The 20,666-nt window shown below is 39.1% G+C and overlaps 1 protein-coding gene and 1 long non-coding RNA gene across 2 annotated transcripts in view; both read left to right on the forward strand.

The window, feature by feature from the left end:
• The window catches only part of LOC142741169 (uncharacterized), a 34,853-nt gene that overhangs the window by 12,906 nt on the left and 1,281 nt on the right, over positions 1-20,666 (forward strand). The window contains exon 2 of the long non-coding RNA XR_012881021.1: positions 8,360-8,588. This is a non-coding gene — a long non-coding RNA (uncharacterized LOC142741169). The remainder of the gene's footprint in view (positions 1-8,359; positions 8,589-20,666) is intronic.
• Positions 17,295-17,903, forward strand: LOC142741168 (5-hydroxytryptamine receptor 1D-like). Its single transcript, XM_075850554.1, has one exon. It carries the CDS (start codon positions 17,295-17,297, stop codon positions 17,901-17,903), a length of 609 nt encoding a protein of 202 aa, XP_075706669.1.

Here is a 20,666-nt window from a genome sequence, read left to right on the forward strand (position 1 = left end):
GGGGGAGTCAGAGGGGAAAACACAAAAACGTTCAAGTTGTCGTTCCCTGAGACGTCGGTCAAGTCATACCGCTAAAGCCATAACCTGGTCTAGGGAGTCAGAAGAGGGATAGCTAACTAGCAGGTCTTTCAGGGCGTTCGACAGACCCAACCTAAACTGGCACCTTAAGGCATTGTCATTCCACCGAGAAGCTACGCACCATTTCCTAAAGTCAGAACAATACTCCTCAACAGGTCTCTTACCCTGACGCAAGGTCATCAGCTGACTCTCGGCAAAGGCAGTCCTGTCAGTCTCGTCATAAATTAGTTCGAGAGCAGAAAAGAAAAGATCAACGGAGGAAAGTTCAGGGGCGTCAGGAGCCAAGGAGAAGGCCCATTCTTGGGGCCCTTCCTGGAGCCGGGACATAATTATACCCACCCGCTGGCTCTCAGAACCTGAGGAGTGAGGCTTTAAGCGAAAATGGAGCCTACAACTCTCCCGAAAGGAGAGAAAAGTCTTCCGGTCCCCTGAGAACCGGTCAGTCAACTTGAGGTGGGGTTCAAGAGGTGAGGTGAGGGGCACTACCATGGTAGCGTCAGGCTGGTTGACCCTCTGAGCCAGGGCCTGGACCTGTAGGGAGAGACCCTGCATTTGCTGAGCCAGGGTCTCAAGGGGGTCCATAGTAGTGTGAGGGACCAGGGTAGACTAGGTATATGTGCTTGTGATTATGTAATGATGGGGGTAGGGAAACAGACAAGTGAGCCCTAATCTACCCACCACTCAGTCACTGCCTACGTGCAACGACCCGCCCTAGGTGACGGGGTACAACTGGGCGACGGTCCCTACGCTCAGTAAGTGCACAACAGACAAACAGACAAGGGTACACAAAGCTAAGGGAAAAGGGGCAGTTGCACGAGGTACCAAACGCAGAGCAGGAGAGTAGTCAGTAAGCCAGGGTCAGTATGAAGCAGGGTCAAATAGTTCAGAAGCTGCAGCAGGGCCAGGAAACCAAACGAGAAGAATCACAAGCCAGGAGGAACAGGAAAGGCAGGTATAAATAGACGGAGGGCGGGAGCTAGCTCCGTCTGGCCAGGCTGTGATAGGCTCTCCCACTCCTAAGCCTGCCATCCTGAGTGGTGGAAGATGGAGTCAGTCTCACAGACATAGAAGCAGGTGCAGACTGATTACCTATGGGCGTTGACACAGAAGCTGTGCCTGGCAGATCCTTTACTTCTGACTCCCACAGGCTGGCAATGCCAGTCTACCTCAGACTGGGAACATTGTGTGAACAGATCACACCTTTTTTTTTAATGAGACTCATAAGGCAGCCCAAACCCTGGACTGTCCTGAAGACCGAGTGGAACTTATACTATTCTCTTCCACTCCAGCAACCCAGAGCCTTTAAATATATAATTCTTGGTCCACATGCTGCCCCTTAGTTGCTGCACTGCTACAGTGGTAAAACCTTCTGTCACAGAAAAAATGTTTATTAAAAATTAATTTAGTAAAAAAAAAAAAAAAATTGTACATTTCACGTCAACTTTGCTTTAACTCCTGTGAAACGCCTAAAGGGTTAAGAAACTTTCTGAATGCTGAATTAAATACTTTGAGGGTGCGATTTTTAAAACAGTGTGATTTATGGGGACTTTCTAATATGTAAGGCCCTCAATACCACTTCAGAACTGAACTGGTCCCTGAAAAAATAGACTTTTGAAATTTTCATGAAATGCTACTAAAATACTAAGCCTTGTAACATCCTAGAAAAATAAATAAAAGGACATTCAAAAATTGATTCAAACATAAACTAGACATACGGGAAATGTTAACTAGTAACTATTTTGTGTGGTATTATTATCTGTTTTACAAGCAGATACATTTAAAATTTCGAAAAAATGCTAATTTTTGCAAATTTTCTCAAAATTTTGGTGTTTTTCAATAAATATTGAAGCTATCGACGACATTTTTTCACTAACATAAAGTACAATATGTCACGAGAAAACAATCTCAGAATCACTTGGATAGGTAAAAGCATTCCAAAATTATTATCACATAAAGTAACACGTCAGATTTGAAAAAATGGCTCTGCCACAAGGCCAAAATAGGCTGCGTCCCCATGGGGTTAATGCCAAGGGGGCATTAGTAATGTCAAAGTGACAGCAATATATTTGGCTATAGGTAAATAGATGGTAGTCAGTGCTAACAAACACCCTGTTTAAAATACTCAGTAGTCAGATTTTGTATGCTTTCTAAAATAAAAAATATATACTTTTTTGGGGGCAAATGTCTGTCGGTGCTATTACACACACGGTGATATCAGAAGAATCCCTGGCTTGTAAAAAGCGGTCCAAAAATTATCCCTTTTATGGGGGCAGATGCCTGCCGGTGTTTATACACATGGTAGTATCGAAAGAAGCAATTACTTTTTTAACAAGTAGTCCAAAAATTATGTCTGTATAAACGACTCTCATGACTCTCATCCACTGAGTAATCAGTAATAGTACTTATTACTGGCTATGCTAGAGGGAGGCCTGCCTGCAAGTCTGCCGAGCTGCCACCCGAGGTCATGTGATTCTACTTCTCTGTCTTCTTCTGAGCTGTAGAATGGCAGCCGCCCTTTTGAACGATTTGTGCGGGATTAACTCCAAAAATGTCAGATTAGCTAAAATCCTTAAACTTTTGGGAAATTCGTAACGAATTTGATTCATGTAGAGTTACTTCGCTCATCTCCATTCATAGATCAAGTTCTTGAAAAATATTTAGTGTATGGTCAGCTCAAGACTTAAGAAATATTCATGGATGTGTTTTGTGTCTGGGGCAGTAATAGGAATCCAGGACTGTACTCAATGGCAACTTCAGATGTGTGTCACAAGTCTATTGCTCAGCATGGGTTTCCTTCTGGTACTCTGGGTCCCCACCAAGCTCCAACAACATACAGTACTGACACACTATATGGACAAAAGTATTGGGTCACCTAAAGATGACACCTACAAGAGCTTTTATGACATCCCATTTTAAATTCAGAGGCATTAAAGTGGAGTTGATCCCCTCTTTGCCACTAAAACAGATTCCACTCTTCTGGGAAGGTTTCTTACAAGATTTTGGAGTGTATCTGTGGAATTTTTATCTCATTCATCCAGAAGAGCATTTGTGAGGTTAGACACTGACGTTGGATGAAAGAGCCTAGCTCGCAATCTCCGTTAATGTTCATCCCAAAGGTTTTGGATAGGGTTGAGGTTGGGGCTCTGTGCGGACCAGTCAAGTTCTTCCACACCAAACTCCCTGTACCATGCTTTTATGAGGCACAGGCAAGTTGGAACAGAAAGGGTCTTCCCCAAACTGTTCCCACAAAGTTGGAAGCATACAATTGTACAAAATGTCTTGGTATGCTGAAACGTTAAAATATCTCTTCACCGGAACTAAGGGGCCTAGGCCAACCCCTGAAAACCAATCCCATAATATAATCCCTCCTCCACAAAATGTTACAGTTGGCACAATGCAGTCAGGCAGGTAACATTCTTTTGGCATTTACCAAACCCAGACTAGTCACTGCACAGAACACTTTTCCACTTCTCCAGAGTCCAGTGGTGGCAGCGTGCTTTACACACCTTCATCCAGCGCTTGGCAATGTGCTTGGTGATGTAAGGCCTCCATGCAGCTGCTAGGCCGTGGCAAACCATGTCATCAATCTCACGGCGCTGTTGTGCGGATGTTAATGCCAGAGGAGGTTTGGAACTCTACAATTATTGAGTCAGCAGACCGTTGGTGACTTTTATGCACTTAGCGCCTTAGCACTTAGTGACCCCACTCAGTAAATTTATGTGGTCTGCCACTTCATGCCTGAGTTGCTAGTGTTCCTAAACACTTTCACTTTGCAAAAATACGACTCACAGTTCATTGTAAAATATCTAGGAAGGAAGAAATTTCACAAACTGAGTTGCAACGCTGGCATCCTATTACAGTACCACGCTGGAATTCAATGAACTCTTTAGAACGACCCATTCTTTCACAAATGTTTGTAAAGGCAGACTGCATGGCTAGGTGCTGGATTTTATACACCTGTGCCAATGGGACTGAATGAAACATCTGAATTCAAAGACTAAGAGGTGTGTTCCAATACTTTTGTCCATATAGTGTGGGTTAATTGATAACACGGTGCGGTTTTGCTGCGGTTTTTGCCGCGTGGCCTAAAACCGCACCAAAAAAACTCATGTGCTTTTTGGTGTGGTCTTCAACTGTGCGGCAAAAAACGTGGCAAAACCGCATCGTGGTAATATAGCCCTGTGAGATTTGCTCTAGTGTGTGTGCCTGAGATAGGGACATTGGAGGAAGGGACGGATGTGAAGGATAACAATTTAACTCCTGCAATCCAACAATCTGCTGCAGAATATGTTGGTGTTATATAAGTAAATGTAAATACTTACTATATATATTCCTGCTGCTTTAGGCTGGGGGTCAACATAGACTTTTTTGTAGTGAGCGATAAGTCGCTGTCCATAGGAATGCATTAGACTAGAGCTATACTCAGCATTTATCTCACTGCAAAAATAACTGTAATATCGCTGTAATAAATCGCTAAATAAATCGCTGTTCATAGAAATGCATTAAGCAGCTTGAAAATCTCTTCAAAATCACTTCTGACAAGTGTGTAGCTCTGAAATCCCAGTATGTAGCGATCAAAAAATAAATCGCTAGCAAATCGCTCGACTGAAGCGATTTTTAAGAGCTTTTCAAACCACTGAATGCATTCATATGAACAGCAATTTATCAAAGAAATGCCATAGCCAATGTGTTTAGCCCTAGCCCAATGCATTCCTATGAATAGGGATTTATTGCTCACTACAAAAAAAAATCTAATTCTAGCCTGTGATCCATTATAAATGTGTAAAATGTTTAAAAAAAATGTACTTTAGTTGAAACAGAGTTTTTGAGATTACAATAACATAAAAATTACAAGTGCTCTGTGAATGAATGGTGTAATTGGTTGCAATAGCGGATCCCCTTGGGTCTGTTTTGGGTGGCCTTTCGGGGTCCAAGGCTCCCGGGGAGTCATGGCCGCCCAAAGAATAATGCCACAATAGGACTTCTTTGGACGCGCATACAATAGACAGCACTGGCGAGGCAATGGAACCATCCATTCCTTACCCCGCCATTCGCTGCATTTTTGTGATGCAGGCGGCACGATTACATCCGCTGGACGAGACCTGTTCAGAAGAGACCACGCCTGCATCGCTGGAGGAGAGAACATTGCGAGAATGGGGACAGGTAAGTGTGGCACAACCTACAGGGGTCTGCAAGGTGCTATCTCCTTGGGGGTGTATGAACCTATTTCTTCCCTTTAACCCCTTAGATGCGGCAGTCAATAGTGGCCGCTTAATCTAAGTAGATTTAGAGGGAGGGGGCTCCCTCTCTCACCCTATCGACACACCCTCAATGCGATTGTGGGTGTGCCAGCCGGGGTCTAACAAAGTTCCCCAGGTCTGCCTTTAGTGAATGCCTGCTAAGCCAACAGTTTTACAATGACAGGCAATAATGCACTGCAATACAGAAGTATTGCAGTGTATTCTAAAAGCGATGATCGCATACTGAGTTCCCCTAGAGGGACTTAAAACAAAATGTAAAAAAAAAGTTTAATTAAGTTAATAATAAATAAATGAATAAAAATCCCAATAAAAAAATTAAAACCCAATTTTTTTTTAAAAAAGTTACACATATTTGGTATTGCTGCGTCTGTAACGATTCAAACTAAAAGCTATTACATTATTTAACCTTTACATTCATCCAAAGTTTTATGGTCCAGAAACCAAATTGCAAATGCTGCACTAGGAACTAAACATCTGTTACTGGCCTTTATTTGGGAACATTATTTTCTATTTGCCATTACACTTCCATAATGTTAGTGTAAGGTGTTTAGAGAGTTATAGTAATAGATAGCAATAAAACTGAATGCCTTTGCACCTAGAAAAGCGCCACATACAATATAACAAAGCTATAATACAGCTAATGTGTGTCAAAAGTGAAACTTCTTGACTACTGATGGATTCAGATTAAAACAGTCTAATGGCCTTGTTATGGCATTGGTTAATCCCAATTTACCCAGACAGTTTGCCAATGCCAACATAAGTACTTTGTATTCGCATCATTTCCTCTTCAATTTAAATTAATGTCAAAAAGTATTTTCCTTATACCAGATGTCTCTTTTTAATAAATATTGGTTACACGGATTAATTTCTGATCTTTGAACAAAATATAATAGGAAACATGAGTTAACATATAACAGCTTTTGAATTATTACGGCATGTTCAGGCATGGCAGACAATTTCCTCTGCGGAATTTGCTGACTTATTCACGGTAAATCAACGTTGGATATGCGGCAAAATCTGCATGCATTACATGCAGATGTTGTTGCGGACTTAGCAGCAGAGTTGCTTCAGGTTTCAGTCTATAAAACTTGTACACTTTATTAAGTCGCTAGGTAAAATATTAAAGGGTGTAATACTCAATTATCACACTAAGAGTTCCAGGCTCTAAACAGATACCGTCAGTGCCTTCTTTGATATTCTACCTGGTTACTAAATGAGACATACAAGTCACTACTAACATGTTAAATTGTCATAATTCTTATAAAACAGAATTAATGGCTCCTTCAGTAATGGTAAATTGTTTAGGTGACAAGGCAACAAAGCCACCAACATGTACAGTATTAATGTTGGTGTGACGTTCTTGTTGCGGAATGCAGAATTTGGCTTGTCGGCCTATAGAAAATCATTCTAAAGGATTTGGGGATCACCGAGACATTTTGTTACAAATGTTAGACTACTGTTGATATTACTCTTTGATAATTATGGTTTGTGTTTTTATACACTCCCATTATTACATTCCCCCCCCCCCCCCCCCCCCCCCGATTCCTATAGAAGAAGGGGCTGACTTTAGCAATGGTTAGGGAGGTCTGATACTTTCTTGAGGCGTTTTGTGACTTCTTCTATGAAACCTTGCAGTAAATTGAACAGGCTAGACTCCCATGGATAATTTCATCACTGTTCTTCTTCTTCTTCTTCTTCTTCTTCATCTTCTTTTTCTTCTTCTTCTTCTTCTTCTTCTTCTTCTTCTTCTTCTTCTTCTTCTTCTTCACTACTTGGAGATTTTGGCTATTGCTGTGGTTTGAGTTAGTCCCAAAACCTTGGCTTTTTCACTTTATTTAGACTAAAGTATATCATTCCTTTGGGACCTAAAACAAGCAACTCAATCATGAAAATCTAACAGTGGTGGGCTAAAATTCCAGAACCACTTAGTACAAACAGTTAAAGGAAACCTGTCACTAGATTTTATGGCACTAAACCACTAGTTTGTCGTTATACTACTGGGAAATAGCGTCCTAAACATGTCCCTCTCAAAACTGTCCATTTTATAATTGTATCTAAAAAGAAGTTATAACACAGCATGCGTTGTATCAGTAAGAGTAGTACAATACCAGTAAGGGTAGCACAATGAGCTGGGGATCTAGTAAAAAGCAGTAGTCAGGCTAGCCAGAGGTCAGGCAGAACCGGGATGCGGTACCTTGGAGTATGTGTAAATATAGGCAAACAAGCCAAAGCTCAGTTAACAAGGGTATGTGAGACCGTGGGAAAACCGGAAGTGTAGTCAGGCAAGCTCGGTCACAACAGGTCAGGTAAAAATTGACGTATAAGACAGCAGAGAATATGTACAAGCCAAAACAGGGTACGATTACCGTATTTTTCGGACTATAAGACACACCTAGGTTTTAAACGACAGAAAATAGGAAAAAAATATTTTATAATTCATACTTTTACAAAGAAAAACTATTTGTTAAAAAAAAAAATCTGATTCACCACATGCTGAGAGTCATAACTTTTATATATTTTCATCGATTGAGCTGTGTGAAGGCTCATTTTTTGCGGTACGAGATGTAGTTTTTATTGGCACAATTTTTTGGTACATACGATTTTTTGATCATTTTTTATTTATTTTTTTTAGCGCTAAGATGACCAAAAAACAACGATGCTGGGGTTTTAAATTGTATTTTGTTACGCCGTTCGCCGTGCGAGTTAATTTATGGCATATTGTAATAGTTCGGACTTTTACGGACGCAGCGATACCAATTTCTTTTATTTTTTTTATTTTTTACATTGTGCTTGGGGAAAAATGGGAAAAGGGTTTTCTTTGAACTTTTTATATTTTTTTATTTTTATACTTTTTTTTTACACGTTTTATTAGTTTTGCTAAGGGACTTGGGTGCAATACACTGCAATACATGGATGAGTTCATTCATGTGGATGTTACTTTGACACGTACCAACTACCCCAAAATTGTATACCCCTTCACAGCAACGGTATTACCTAATGGCAATGGTCTCTTTCACTAGGACAATGTGCCCTGCGACACTGAAAAAATTGTTTAGGATTGGCTTGAGGAACATGACAAAAAAGTTCAAGGTTTTGACTTTGCCTGCAAATTCAATCCGATTGAGCATCTGTGGAATGTCCTGGAAAAACAAGTCAGATCCATGGAGGCCCCACCTCACAACTTGCAGGAATTAAAGGATCTGCTGCTAACATCTTGGTGCCAGATACCACAGGAAACATTCTGCTAAGGTATTGTGGAGTTCTTGCTTTGATGGGTCAGAGCTGTTTTGATGGCATAAGGGGGACAATATTAGGCAGGTGGTTTTAATATGGCTGAACGGCGCAAATCTATACTTTACAACAAGTATCAGTGAAATAGTTTTCTAGTAAATGGCTTAAAGAGGCTCTGTCACCACATTATAAGTGCCCTATCTCCTACATAAGGAGATGGGCGCTATAATGTAGGTGACAGTAATGCTTTTTATTAAAAAAAAAAACGATCTATTTTACCACTTTATTTGCGATTTTAGATTTATGCTAATGAGTTGCTTAATGCCCAAGTGGGCGTATTTTTACTTTAGACCAAGTGGGCGTTGTACAGGGGAGTGTATGACGCTGACCAATCAGCATCCTGCACTCCTCTCCATTCATGTACTCAGCGCATAGGGATCGTGCTAGATCCTTATGTGCTGTCTTATACTAACACATTAACAATACTGAAGTGTTTAGACAGTGAATATACATTCCACGGGATGTCTATTCACAATCTCTGCACTTCGTTACTCTGTCTGTGGTAGTTACAGCAAAGGGAGCATGATCTCGCGAGATCTCGCTGTGAATGACAGGTCACAACGAGATCACGCTTCCTCTGCTGTAACTACCATAGAAACAGTAACAAAGTGCAGAGATTGTGAATAGACATTCCGTGGAATGTCTATTCGCTGTCTAAACACTTCAGTATTGTTAATGTGTTAGTATAAGACAGCACATAAGGATCTAGCACGATCCCTATGCGCTGAGTAAATGAATGGAGAGGAGTGCATGGTCAGCGTCATACACTCCCCCTGTACAACGCCCACTTGGTCTAAAGTAAAAATACGCCCACTTGGGCATTAAGCAACTCATTAGCATAAAGCTAAAATCGCTAATAAAGTGGTGAAGATAGATTGTTTTTTTAAATAAAAAGCATTACTGTCACCTACATTATATCGCCGATCTCCTTATGTAGGAGATAGGGCACTTATAATGTGGTGACAGAGCCTCTTTAAACATACAGTATAGAAATATAAATGTTTCAATATTTTAATACTATTTAATGCTTTGAATTCTGATAAAAGATGGACTTTTCAGGACATTTCTAACTGCACCTGTAGAATATAAGGTGGTAATTACAAAACTACCTGCTGCAAAAAACAAACACTTTGCTAAGTTCTAAAATACACTTTTTAATTACATTATATATATATATATATATATATATATATTTTTATATATATATATATATATATATATATATATATATATATATACAGAATTAATATTTTATATCAGACCTGTTAACATTTTATTTCATTTAGTTTCCTGTAAAGAAACATAAACAATTAGAGTAAAGCTCAACCAAGATACCATGTTTTATTTATCAATGTATATAAAGTATTTAATGTCCCACATAAATAGATAAACTGTTTATGCATATTGCATGTTTAGTGAGATAGATAGATCTTATTTTAGCTTTTCTTATCTATACTTAACTTCACTGCTATACTGTTTTACCTATACATTATTCTACATAAATATACTATACTATACCGTCATTTCTCAATTCACATTAAGGGTATATTCACACAAGGCAGAATTGGCAGTTGCAAAAATGTTTATATGTTGCATACAATGGGGCTTGAAGAATTTCACGCCCATGCTGTGGAAACAACCTCATTCATATGTATGGAAAGGATATTAAATCTCAGAAATTTCTAACAAAACTGCCACGTGTGAACATATCCCAAAGGGTCCAATTGTCACTAGGTCTATGGCTAGATTTAAATTGCTTTGTACAAATTATGCTATTTCTCTCCAGTATACAGTCAATTTCTAGGAAAGCAGGCGGTCCTGGCTTCATAGCAATGCTTGAGAAGTTGCCAGAAAAAGTAATAGGCACTCAATTTCTGCCAAAGGCTGTTAAAGTGGAACCTTGTAGAAGTCTAATTACAAACCTATTCATTCTTTGCCTATTTCTTGCCTATGTCTTTGCGTCAGGAAACAATGTACTTGAGGCAGATTTCTCCCACCCAAGAGAATGGGACTCCACAGGAAACCCTTTACTTTTTTCTATTTTGTACATGCACGGTATAGAAAGCACTTAAAATATAATCAGGGTTTGATGATAGGACAACTTGAAAGGGAACCTGTCAGTAGTTTTAAGGTCTCAAAACTGCTAACAGAGCGATATAGGGAATGCAGAGGGAATAGTAACTATAACAAGGTGCATGACCGAGAAATCGATGTTTAATTCCCCCGGCATTGCAGTCACAATTGCTACTGAGGTGGGTACTTGATGTGCAAGTACTCCTTGGCTCTCCTCACAGAACGCTGCCAGCCTAGCCTCTCTGCTATCAATGTAGATTCTAGACATCTTCTGATTGGCCACTAGAGCCGTCACTCAGAGCAAAGAGTTGCACTTGCGACCGCCGCGTCGGGGGAACTTAATATCGGTTATACCTCAAAACTGCTGCCAGATTCCCTTTAATGCCTGTAGACATAAAGATGTATTTTAGTTACACACTTTCTTTACGTGAATGGCACTTTTTTTTTAGCATGATGGCTGCTGGATGTGGCATCAGGAGTTTTCTTCCTGTGGAGTTACTTGACTAGTTGGAGAAGTTGTTCTAAACGTATACTTCACATTAGATCAATGTACAGTTTCTAACCATGTTTGCACATATTTTGAATATAGAGGTTTAGAGGGGTCATATAACATCATCATCCTTTGCTACTAGAAGAGTTGTACTTTGGTATCACTTTGTGTTATTGTCTTACATCTATTTCTTACCAATAAAATACACGGAAGGGAAGTTTTGTGTAAATCAATATATAGATGCCTAGAGACAACATTATTTTTTCAGTACTATATCTCTCAGTTAATGCTCAAATGTAGAACAATCTAGTTCTCGTTGCTTGTGGACATTTGATCTATTTACCCATTTACTAAAATTGAAGTGATTCCATTTAAGGCAACACTTACAGTATACCCGCTTTAAATTCTAATACACATTGCATCACATAACACAAAGATAATGTCACAATGCCCTCTTGTGAGCAGACATGCAATAACTACTAGTAACCATATTCTTCTCTAAGGTGACAATTGTATGTTGTGTGAGTCACTACATTGATTGTTCGGTTCTATAATGACTTCCACTTTTACGATCCCGGGGTATGTGGACCCACTAGGCCACTCCGCCGTATCGAATCGTATCGCTGGCTAAACAACAGTCTGTGCAAAAGTCTTAGCACAAGAGTACCTGTAAGAGTCCAGACAGACACGAGGCGTAGCAGACGCTTTGGCACAGATGATTCGTGGCACAGATGATGCTTGGCATGGCAGATGACACTTGGCGTGACAGATGACACTTAACGTGGCAGACAACACTGGAAGTGGCAGATGACACAACACGACCGCGGCCATGACAACTACTATGTTCTTTTGGTTCTACTTTGATCATATTTGTGATAAGAACCAGTGCTAGAGTCCACTTTACAGAGGAACTACATTTTTGGCAACTAAGGGGGTAGTGAATTTGCACAGGGTTTCGGAGGAGGCCCTTCTGTCCTGGGTTGCAAAACCCAGCACCATAATGGGGGCGCATTTGATCTTTGCTTTGGGGGGCCGTCCCTTCTGTGTATGCCACTGTATGTAGGTCTAATGACTGTCGCTGATGTTTCTATTCTGTACGTGAGAGTAGAACATTCCCTGTATTATTTAGAAACTATCAGTATGGTTGTTTGTGTTAGATGCGGCATGGGTATAAGTATTCCAAAGTGAACCTCGAAGCCTCCATCCTGCATATATAATAAATAAAAACCCTTGACGCAAGCATTAGGATATCCTGTAGTAGTCATCATTTATCGTGTTCCAATACAAAGATAAAAAAGTTATTAATTATTAAAACAGGTTTTGCTCTTATTGATTTAAGAAAGAACATTATTGCATTTTAAAATAGGTCCTAAAAGGATCATAATCCACTAAACAACATTATTTATTGAAATGTGTCTGGAAACTCAGAAGCAATTGCGTGTACCTGGCTAATCATCACCATAATAATGTTATATAATATACCTTCATTAGACCACAAGTTCTAGTAATATATGAAACTGAATTTAAAAGTTGCTGTGCCCCTAATGTAGTAAGTGATATAATATTGCTCAAGCTGGTATATACATTTGTTTTTCATCTTTTTCAGCAGCTTAGTGCTGGAAATTTTATATATAAATGATACTACAGCTCAAAAGTTACTACCGTTCAAAAGTTTAGGGTCACTTAGAAATTTCCTTATTTTTGCAAGAATAGCACAGTTTTTTTCAATGAAGATAACATTAAATTAATCAGAAGTACACTCTGTACATTGTTAATGTGCTAAATGACTATTCTAGCTGCAAACGTCTGGTTTTTAATGCAATATCTACAAAGGTGTATAGAGGCCCATTTCCAGCAACCATCACTCCAGTGTTCTAATGGTACATTGTGTTTGCTAACTGTGTTAGAAGGCTAATGGATGATTAGAAAACACTTGAAAACCCTTGTGCAATTATATTAGCACCGCTGTAAACAGTTTTGCTGTTTAGAGGAGCTATAAAACTGACCTTCCTTTGAGCTAGTTGAGAATCTGGAGCATTACATTTGTGGGTTGGATTAAACTCTCAAAATGGATAGAAAAAGAGAGCTTTCATGTGAAACTCGACAGTCTACTCTTGTTCTTAGAAATTAAGGCTATTCCCTGCGAGAAATTACCAAGAAACTGAAGATTTCCTACAACGGTGTGTACTACTCCCTTCAGAGGACGGCACAAACAGGCTCTAACCAGAGTAGAAAGAGAAGTGGGAGGCCCCGCTGCACAACTGAGCAACAAGACAAGTACATTAGAGTCTCTAGTTTGAGAAATATACGCCTCACGGGTCCTCAAGTGGCAGCTTCATTAAATAGTACTCGTAAAACGCCAGTGTCAACATCTACAGTGAAGAGGCGACTCCGGGATGCTGGCCTTCAGGGCAGAGTGGCAAAGAAAAAGCCATATCTGAGACTGGCTAATAAAAGAAAAAGATTAATATGGGCAAAAGCACACAGACATTGGAAAGAGGAAGATTGGAAAAAAGTGTTATGGACAGACGAATTGAAGTTTGAGGTGTTTGGATCACACAGAAGAACATTCGTGAGACGCAGAACAGCTGAAAAGATGCTGAAAGAGTGACTGACGCCATCTGTCAAGCATGGTGGAGGTAATGTGATGGTCTGGGGTTGCTTTGGTGCTGGTAAAGTGGGAGATTTGTACAAGGTAAAAGGGATTTTGAATAAGGAAGGCTATCACTCCAGTTTGCAATGCCATGCCATACCCTGTGGACAGCGCTTGATTGGAGCCAATTTCATCCTACAACAGGACAATGACCCAAAGCACACCTCCAAATTATGCAAGAACTATTTAGGGAAGAAGCAGGCAGCTGGTATTCTATCTGTAATGGAGTGGCCATCGCAGTCACCAGATCTCAACCCCATAGAGCTATTGTGGGATCAGCTTGACCGTATGGTACGCAAGATGTGCCCATCAAGCCAATCCAACTTGTGGGAGGGGCTTCTGGAAGCATGGGGTGAAATTTCTCCCGATTACCTCAGCAAATTAACAGCTAGAATGCCAAAGGTCTGCAATGCTGTAATTGCTGCAAATGTAGCATTCTTTGACGAAAGCAAAGTTTGCAGGAGAAAATTATTATTTGAAATAAAAATCCTTATTTCTAACCTTGTCAATGTCTTGACTATATTTTCTAGTCATTTTGCAACTCATTTGATAAATATAAGTGTGAGTTTTCATGGAAAACACAAAATTGTCTGGGTGACCCCAAACTTTTGAACGGTAGTGTATATATATACATTTTGCATTCATATAATTTGTCTACAACAATTCAGTGAAGACAGTCAAACTCCAACCCTAAGAGTTAATGTTAGAGTGCAGTAAGTTCCCCATCCCCATGCCATTCTTGTGAGGTTGTGGAGGGCTGAGCTCAACAGCTTTTCTATGGGGCTCTAAAACTATAAAGGAGGTTTAACTGCCTCAGTACTAAACATGTTAGTCCCCAGTGATAAGCTTTCCTTCTTCAAACGTAGTATCTCTGCAGACCAAAATTGGTTATTTAGTAGTAATGTACTAAAAACATACAAAAACAGCGGGTGCTTCATAGAAGTGACATTAAAGGAGACAAAGTGGGTTGTGCTCACCATTTATGGTTGTGCAAGTTGCAACAAATATTAAAGCTAAAATGTTTGAGAGGCTTTTTGGGGTGGTCTCTGGCTGTATGAAGAGCGCCTCATTGAAAAAATGGTTCTCCAAGTTTTATTGGTAGCACTTAGATAAGGGAAATCCCCCAAATTTGTTTCAGGGCCGATTCTATCAAATTAGCTGTCCAATTCTATTTGGTCCGAATAAATTATGGCGTGAATCGCAAGTGCCCCGATTGCCCTGTCTGACTCTCTGCTGTTGTCTAGGATTGTTTTCCAGTGGATATGTATAGTTATCTTGCCTTGCTCCTGAATTCTTGTCCCCCTACTTTCCGGTATCCAAAACATGACAATACTTTTAACTATTATTTTGAGGAAAACATATGCAAAAATGGAAGAAAAAGTAATCACAATTTAAAAAAAAAACTCTGCACAAAGATAATTTGAATAGAGCAACCCTATTGGTTTACCACAATTTTTAATGAGGCTGTTTTTGCATTTTAACTATAAACATGAACAAAAGTAGTATCATTGCTGCGTTTTATTTTAGTCATAGCGCTATAACCGCATGGGTTTCACTCTTTCCTAGGAATTATTGGCAATAGGATCTAAAATGGTCTGTGCTTGCCAAAAACAAGCCAAGCAATATTGTTAAATCTTTGTAGTGTATAAAGTTGTGAGTACATCAGGAATCCTCATATACAAGTGATATAATTTTCCCCCAGTATTTATGCCTAACGCTTCTTGCCATTTACAAATGCTCGGAAATAGCATCCTACATAAACAGCATGTGTTACTGCACAGTTCCGATAGTCCCTTGTGCCTATTGAATTTAATACAAAAGCTCCCTCAAGTGGTCAAATGTAAAAGCATCATGCAATGAAATAGCCCTCATCACAGATACGGTATGTGCAATAATTATTTTATTTACTATTTATTTGTTGAATATTTGACAAATGGTAACATTTACTTTGAGTAAGTCTGTGTTCACATCTGCGTTCCTGGCTTCGTTGTTCTGCTCTGTCATAGGAGCAGAACAACAAGAATACCAAAAGCACCTAATGGAACCTCTGATGCAGATGTGAACAGGACCTTATTCTGGATGCTAATATACAAATAAGGTAACATAAATAAAATAAATATTTATCATTTTTAAATCTATAGTTAAATTGCTAACCTAATAAAATTAGGTTAGTTAATAGACAGATTGAAACATTTGAAGATGTTTCCCAATATCATAAATCACAGGATAGGGGATAATTTTCTGATTGCTGGGGGCTACAGCTGGGACCCCCAACAATCGTGAGAACGGGGGTGCAGAACCCCGAGATCCTCCTCACTGCTCGACCACTGTGAACAGGACATTGAATGGAGTGGTGATTGAGCATGCACACCCCCGCTCCAACTCTATGGGAATGACGGAAACAGCCGAGTGCATCGCTCAGCTTTTTCAGTCAATCTCATAGACATTGAATGATGCGGATCACTGCGCGGGTTGCAGCAAGGAGGATCTGGCGTTTGGGGACCACTGTTCTCACTATCAGTGGGGGTCCCAGTGGTGTGGCCCCCAGCGTCCAGAAAATTATCACTTATCTTGTGGATAGGTGATAGTTTATGATTCTGGAAAAAAAAACTTTACTTAAGAATATTATATATTGATTTTATTGCTGTCAAAGGACCTGTTAGCTCCTCTGACATGTCTGTTTTAATACAAAAATTATTGTATTCCCAATGAGCAAACTATTCTGGAACACATTTCTTAGACCTCTAAGTAATGCAATTCCTCTGTTATTACTCTTAGAAAAGTACAAATAAACTGACATCTGGGTGTTACCTGTTTGGGGTGTCCCCATACACAATCTGACACTGTTTAATCAGTGCTGACAGAGTCATAGTGTGTGGAAACACACCCTATTGACAAGGGGAATGCAAAACACCAGGTGTTCAATTTATTAATACATTTCTAGGAGGAATAAAAAAGGAACGGCACATTATAGAGTTATAAGAAAAGATTATTTAGAATTGTTATTTTATGGGGAATTCAAGTATCTACTAAAATATCCATGTCAGGAAAACCGACAGGTTTCAAAGGATCCACCCTGTTTTCATCTACCTTGAAGTCCTGGTGCCGTTACTGCGTTCTATGATTTTCTACATCTAAAATGGGGAAATGATTCATCCCCTGGTGACGAGCACATGGCCTGATTTTCTGAATTTGTTGGAGTGCTGTGTTCATCTGTATTTGGACCGTATATATATATATATATATATATATATATATATATATATATATATAGAAGCTGCAGCAGCATGAAGGACTGAAAAAGAATATTTTTGAAACATTTAAAAACATTATATTTGTTTATATTATATCTGGTAATATAAGTAAATGGAAATGAATATACAGTATAAAGCTTTATACTATTCTATATTATGGTCAAATAAACTATTGAGTAAATTGTAAATTAAAAATGAATTTTTATAACCAGTCATTGATCCTAAAAAGTGACATTCTCACAGATCACTTTTTAAATTCTTCTGGATCTAAGATGGAATTGGATGAAATGACAGCTTTGGGAGTGAAAGTTACAGTTGCTATCTTTTTATCATTATTAACTTTAGCTACTCTACTTTCAAATATTTTTGTAATTATTACTATATACATGACCCGGAAGCTTCATACTCCTGCAAATTATTTAATTGGTTCATTGGCTTTTACGGATTTATTGGTATCAATATTAGTAATGCCTATTAGTATTGTATACACTGTACATCATTCATGGACATTTGGACAGATCATTTGTGATATTTGGTTATTATCTGATATAACCTGTTGTACGGCTTCAATACTTCATCTCTGTGTTATTGCATTAGATAGATATTGGGCCATCACAGATGCGCTGGAGTATTCCAAACATCGTACAGCAGGAAGAGCTGTTGCTATGATATCTGTAGTATGGGTAATATCTATATGTATCTCTATTCCACCACTCTTTTGGAGACAAGCGAAAGCTCAAGAAGAACTTACTGACTGTTCTATAAACACAGATCAAATTTCCTATACCATATACTCTACCTGAAGTACAGACCAGTGTAGCTGAGGATCCAGCACAGTGGTGACATAGGAGTCCTACCTGTAGCCTGTGTCTTTCTCAGTCTGCTCCTCTTTCCTCCCCTACTCACACCTCTCCCCTCCATAGACTTACATGTATCATATGTGTTGCTGACTCTCTCTCTTTCTCTCTCTGCTCCCTCCTCCTGCTCCCCCTCCCCTTTCAATATACTTGTATAGGCAGGCAGTAAAGAGACACACCCCCACCTTCTGCAGCCTGTCAATTCTGCTCTGTAAGCAGGGACTGACATTGCTTGACAACAGGAGTTGGACAGCAGATTACAGTAAGGAGATACCTAGTGGCAGTATCTTCACACAGAATTTGCATAGATAAAACAACAAAATTGTAACAGTACGTAAATTACAAAGTTGTTGTGTAACATGTATAATATTAGATCAGCTTAAGTTTTTTTTTAAAGTTAGTGTCCATTTTAGGAAGGCAGTATTTGAAAGATATTTAAACTTTATACTTATTTTAAAAAAAACTGTCAAAAAAAAAAGCACCATAGAAATAAGTCACTGGGTGTTTGCCATCCAGGGTTTGATTCGACTTCTCAAAAAATTCTCCATGCTGGGAGTCAAATCTGTGCATGGGAGAAAAAAAAGTTGAGTTTATTTTTATTTTAGAGTACTGTTCTATTTATTTGCTAATAAAAAATATTTTATTTTACTTCCATATTTACATAAGGTACCCAAAAACATAACCCACGCATCATAGAATATTTCTGAGTGGTTGAATTACATACCAATTTGTGGACCTACAGTGCATTCGGAAACTCTTCAGACCCTTCACTATTCTCACGTTTTGTTATGTTGAGGCCTTGTGTTAAAATAAAAAAAAATGCACATTTTCCCCCCTCATTCTGTGTAATGACAAAGTGAGAACAGAATTTTAGAAATTTTTGCTAATTTATTAGAAATTAAAACCTCAAATTTTGCATGGACATAAATATTTAGACCCTTTGCTATGACACTTGAAATTTAGCTACGGGAGCTTACCATTTCTCTAGATCGTCTTTAAAATGTTTCTACACCTTGATTTGATTCCATCTGTGGTAAATTCATTTGATTGGACATGATTTGGAAAAACACACTCCTGTCTATATAAGGGTCTCACAGCTGACAATGCATATCAGAGAAAAAACCAAGCCATGAGGAGAAATAACTGCCTGTAGAGCTCAGAGACTGGATTGTGTGGAGGCACTGATCTGGAGAAGGGTACAAAAGAATTTCTGCTGCACTGAACGTTCCCAAGAGCACAGTGGTCTCGATAATTCTTAAATGGAAGAAGTTTGGAACAACCAGGACTCTTCATACAGCTGGCTGCTCCATCAAACTAAGTAAACTGGGGAGAAGGTCCTTGGTAAGAGAGGTGACCAAGAACCCAATGGTCACTCTGGCTGAGCTTCAAAGATCCTGTGTGCAGATGGGAGAAACTTCCAGAAGGTCAACCATCCCTGCAGCACTCCACCAATCTGGGATTTATGGCAGAGTGGCCAGAAAGAAGCCTCCCCTCAGTAAAAGACACATGAAAGCCCACCTGGAGTTTGCAACAACAACAAAAAAAGCACCTAAAGGACTATCAGACTATGAGAAACTAGATTCTGTGGTCTAATGAAATCAAGATTGAATGTTTTGGCCTCAAATCTAAGCGCCATGTCTGGAGGAAACCAGGCACTGCTAATCACCTGCCCAATACCATGCCTACAGTGAAGCATGGTGATGGAAGCATCATGCTGTGGGGGAGTTTTTCATCAGCTGGGACAGAGAGACTGGTCAGGGTTGGGGAAAGACTGAATGGAGCAAAGTACAGAGATATTCTTAATGAAAACCTGAACCAGACTGCTCTGGACCTCAGACTGGGCCGGAGGTTGACCTTTTGACAAGACAATGACCCTAAGCACACAGCCAAGACAACACAGGAGTGGTTTAGGGACAACTCTGTGAATGTCCTTGCATGGCCCAGCTAGAGCCCTGACTTTAACCCAATCGAAGATCTCTGGAGAGACCTGAAAAATGGCTGTCCACTGACAGTCCCCATCCAACCTGGCAGACCTTGAGAGGATCTGTAGAGAAGAATGTCAGAAAATGCCCAAATCCAGGTTTGCAAACCTTGTGGCATCATACCAAAGAAGACTGGAGGGTGTTATTGATGCCAAAGGTGCTTCAACTAAGTACTGAGTAAAGGATCTGAATACTTATGTCAATGCAATATTTTAGTTTTTCCTTTTAAATAAATTAGCAGAGATTACTAACATTCTGTTTTCACTTCGTCATTTTTTTAAACACGCATTGAATTTTGTGATTTTCAAATAGGTGTTAATAATAATAATAATCTTTATTTATATAGCGCCAACATATTACGCAGCACTTTACAATTTAGAGGGAACATGAAACAAACAATATCAGACATTACATAGTGACAAAGTTCATTTACAATTCAATCCTTACATGACAGAGCTTTTCAACTCTGATGGCAAAAATAAAAAAGTGATCTTTTGATTTTATTTCTTCTGCCATTTTTTTCATCCCTCCCCCTCTTCATATTATTGTTTTTATTAATTTGTAGAATTATTCTATCAATTATTCATGGACAAAAAAAATCTGTTTGGGTGTCAATTACTCTATTGTTATTCACAGATACATATAAACAATATAATAACTAACCATACTTGTTATATTACTTAGCCACAGTATTACTTTTGAACCCACAAACCTAGTCCTTTATTTT

The sequence above is a fragment of the Rhinoderma darwinii genome, chromosome 2, assembly GCF_050947455.1.
Source record: "Rhinoderma darwinii isolate aRhiDar2 chromosome 2, aRhiDar2.hap1, whole genome shotgun sequence".
Classification (NCBI taxonomy): domain Eukaryota; kingdom Metazoa; phylum Chordata; class Amphibia; order Anura; family Rhinodermatidae; genus Rhinoderma; species Rhinoderma darwinii.

What these genes read in the sequence shown, in the direction of transcription:
- LOC142741168 (XM_075850554.1), top strand. Translation starts at nt 17,295, where the DNA reads ATGAATTTTTATAACCAGTCATTGATCCTAAAAAGTGACATTCTCACA.